Source organism: Mesitornis unicolor, unplaced genomic scaffold (assembly GCF_000695765.1).
Source record: "Mesitornis unicolor isolate BGI_N332 unplaced genomic scaffold, ASM69576v1 scaffold12394, whole genome shotgun sequence".
NCBI lineage: Eukaryota > Metazoa > Chordata > Aves > Mesitornithiformes > Mesitornithidae > Mesitornis > Mesitornis unicolor.
This window is the reverse complement of record NW_010180896.1, coordinates 9,827-10,915: the sequence shown is the minus strand read 5'-3', so window position 1 is coordinate 10,915 and position 1,089 is coordinate 9,827. Positions and strand designations below refer to the sequence as shown.

The window sequence follows — 1,089 nt, the reverse complement described above, 5'->3', positions numbered from 1 at the left end:
GGAGGAGGGCGGAACCGCCATTTTGTTCACCCCGCCCTCCTCCCCATGGCAACGGGCGAGGCAGGGCCCAGGCCTGAAGTGGGGAAAGCGGCGTTGAGCTACCTCCGAGGCTGCGAAGAGAGCATCATTATCCCACAAAAGCTGTGTCTGTGAATTATACTTGCGATACTTCCAGCCACCACACTGAGTGGACTGGTGTTTAACCGCTGTACACACACAGACCAGTGTTCCCACTTTAAGCTGCGAGCGTTGCGCGTAAAAAATCCCCCCAAACCACATAACAGAAGCAAGGAGTTTATTGATTTGGTGCAAAACCACAAAAAAAGGAAAGACTAAATTAAAGTATGAAATTCTAGGTGGTGACTGCTATAAGTATTAAGTGGCTGAGGGGCAGTTTAGGTGCGTTCACTGGCAGCCATGAATTTGTTTTAACGTCTTCGCAGCATCTTTAGCGAAAAAGAACAACACAGTTAGTGCTCGTGGTTGGGCACATGGTAGCCAAGGTGGCTCCCGAAAGGGAACTGAGCAAACAAGGCTCTGGCCATTTCTTCGATCCTGTTGTAGGCTCCCAGGGTCCGGAAATATTCCACGTAGGACCAGAAATCACTGGATGAGAAGGGCCAGTATGGCAAGGCTGCAGGCTCCTGGTAAAGATCTAAAAGAAAAAAAATGTGTGTTACTATGATAGGAAGACTTTTTGTTGAAAGTTTGGGCCTGGCAGCCCATAATTCCTTATAAATTCCCACATATTCCTTATAAAAATATAAGGAATAAGGCACCGTGTTCTACACTATGCCCCTACAGCTGCCTGGTCTGCCAGGGAAAAGGGCAGGTCGGTTGTTCCCCACCATCTCGGCACAAAGGCAACCTGGCTGCAAACAGCAGAAGCCTGGATACAGCATCTGCCTTGGGATACCAGGACTGGATCCCTGCTGCCCTGGCGTCGCCTGGGACTGAGGAGTTGTGCCTCTTCTCAGCAGGCCGTAGGAAAAACGCTAAGGAAAGGGAGAGGAAAGGCATTGCTGCTTGGAAGATGGCTGCTGCTGTTTGTGCCTGAGAAAACACAAGATACTCATTGAAACAAGACTT

General features: G+C 49.5%; 1 protein-coding gene across 1 annotated transcript in view; it reads right to left on the bottom strand.

Annotated features, from left to right (window-relative positions):
* Positions 1-470: 470 nt before the first annotated feature.
* The window catches only part of OTOS (otospiralin), a 2,762-nt gene continuing 2,143 nt past the window's right edge, over positions 471-1,089 (bottom strand). Inside the window, exon 3 of the mRNA XM_010183244.1 lies at positions 471-655. Within this exon, the coding sequence (XP_010181546.1) occupies positions 471-655 (185 nt within the window). The remainder of the gene's footprint in view (positions 656-1,089) is intronic.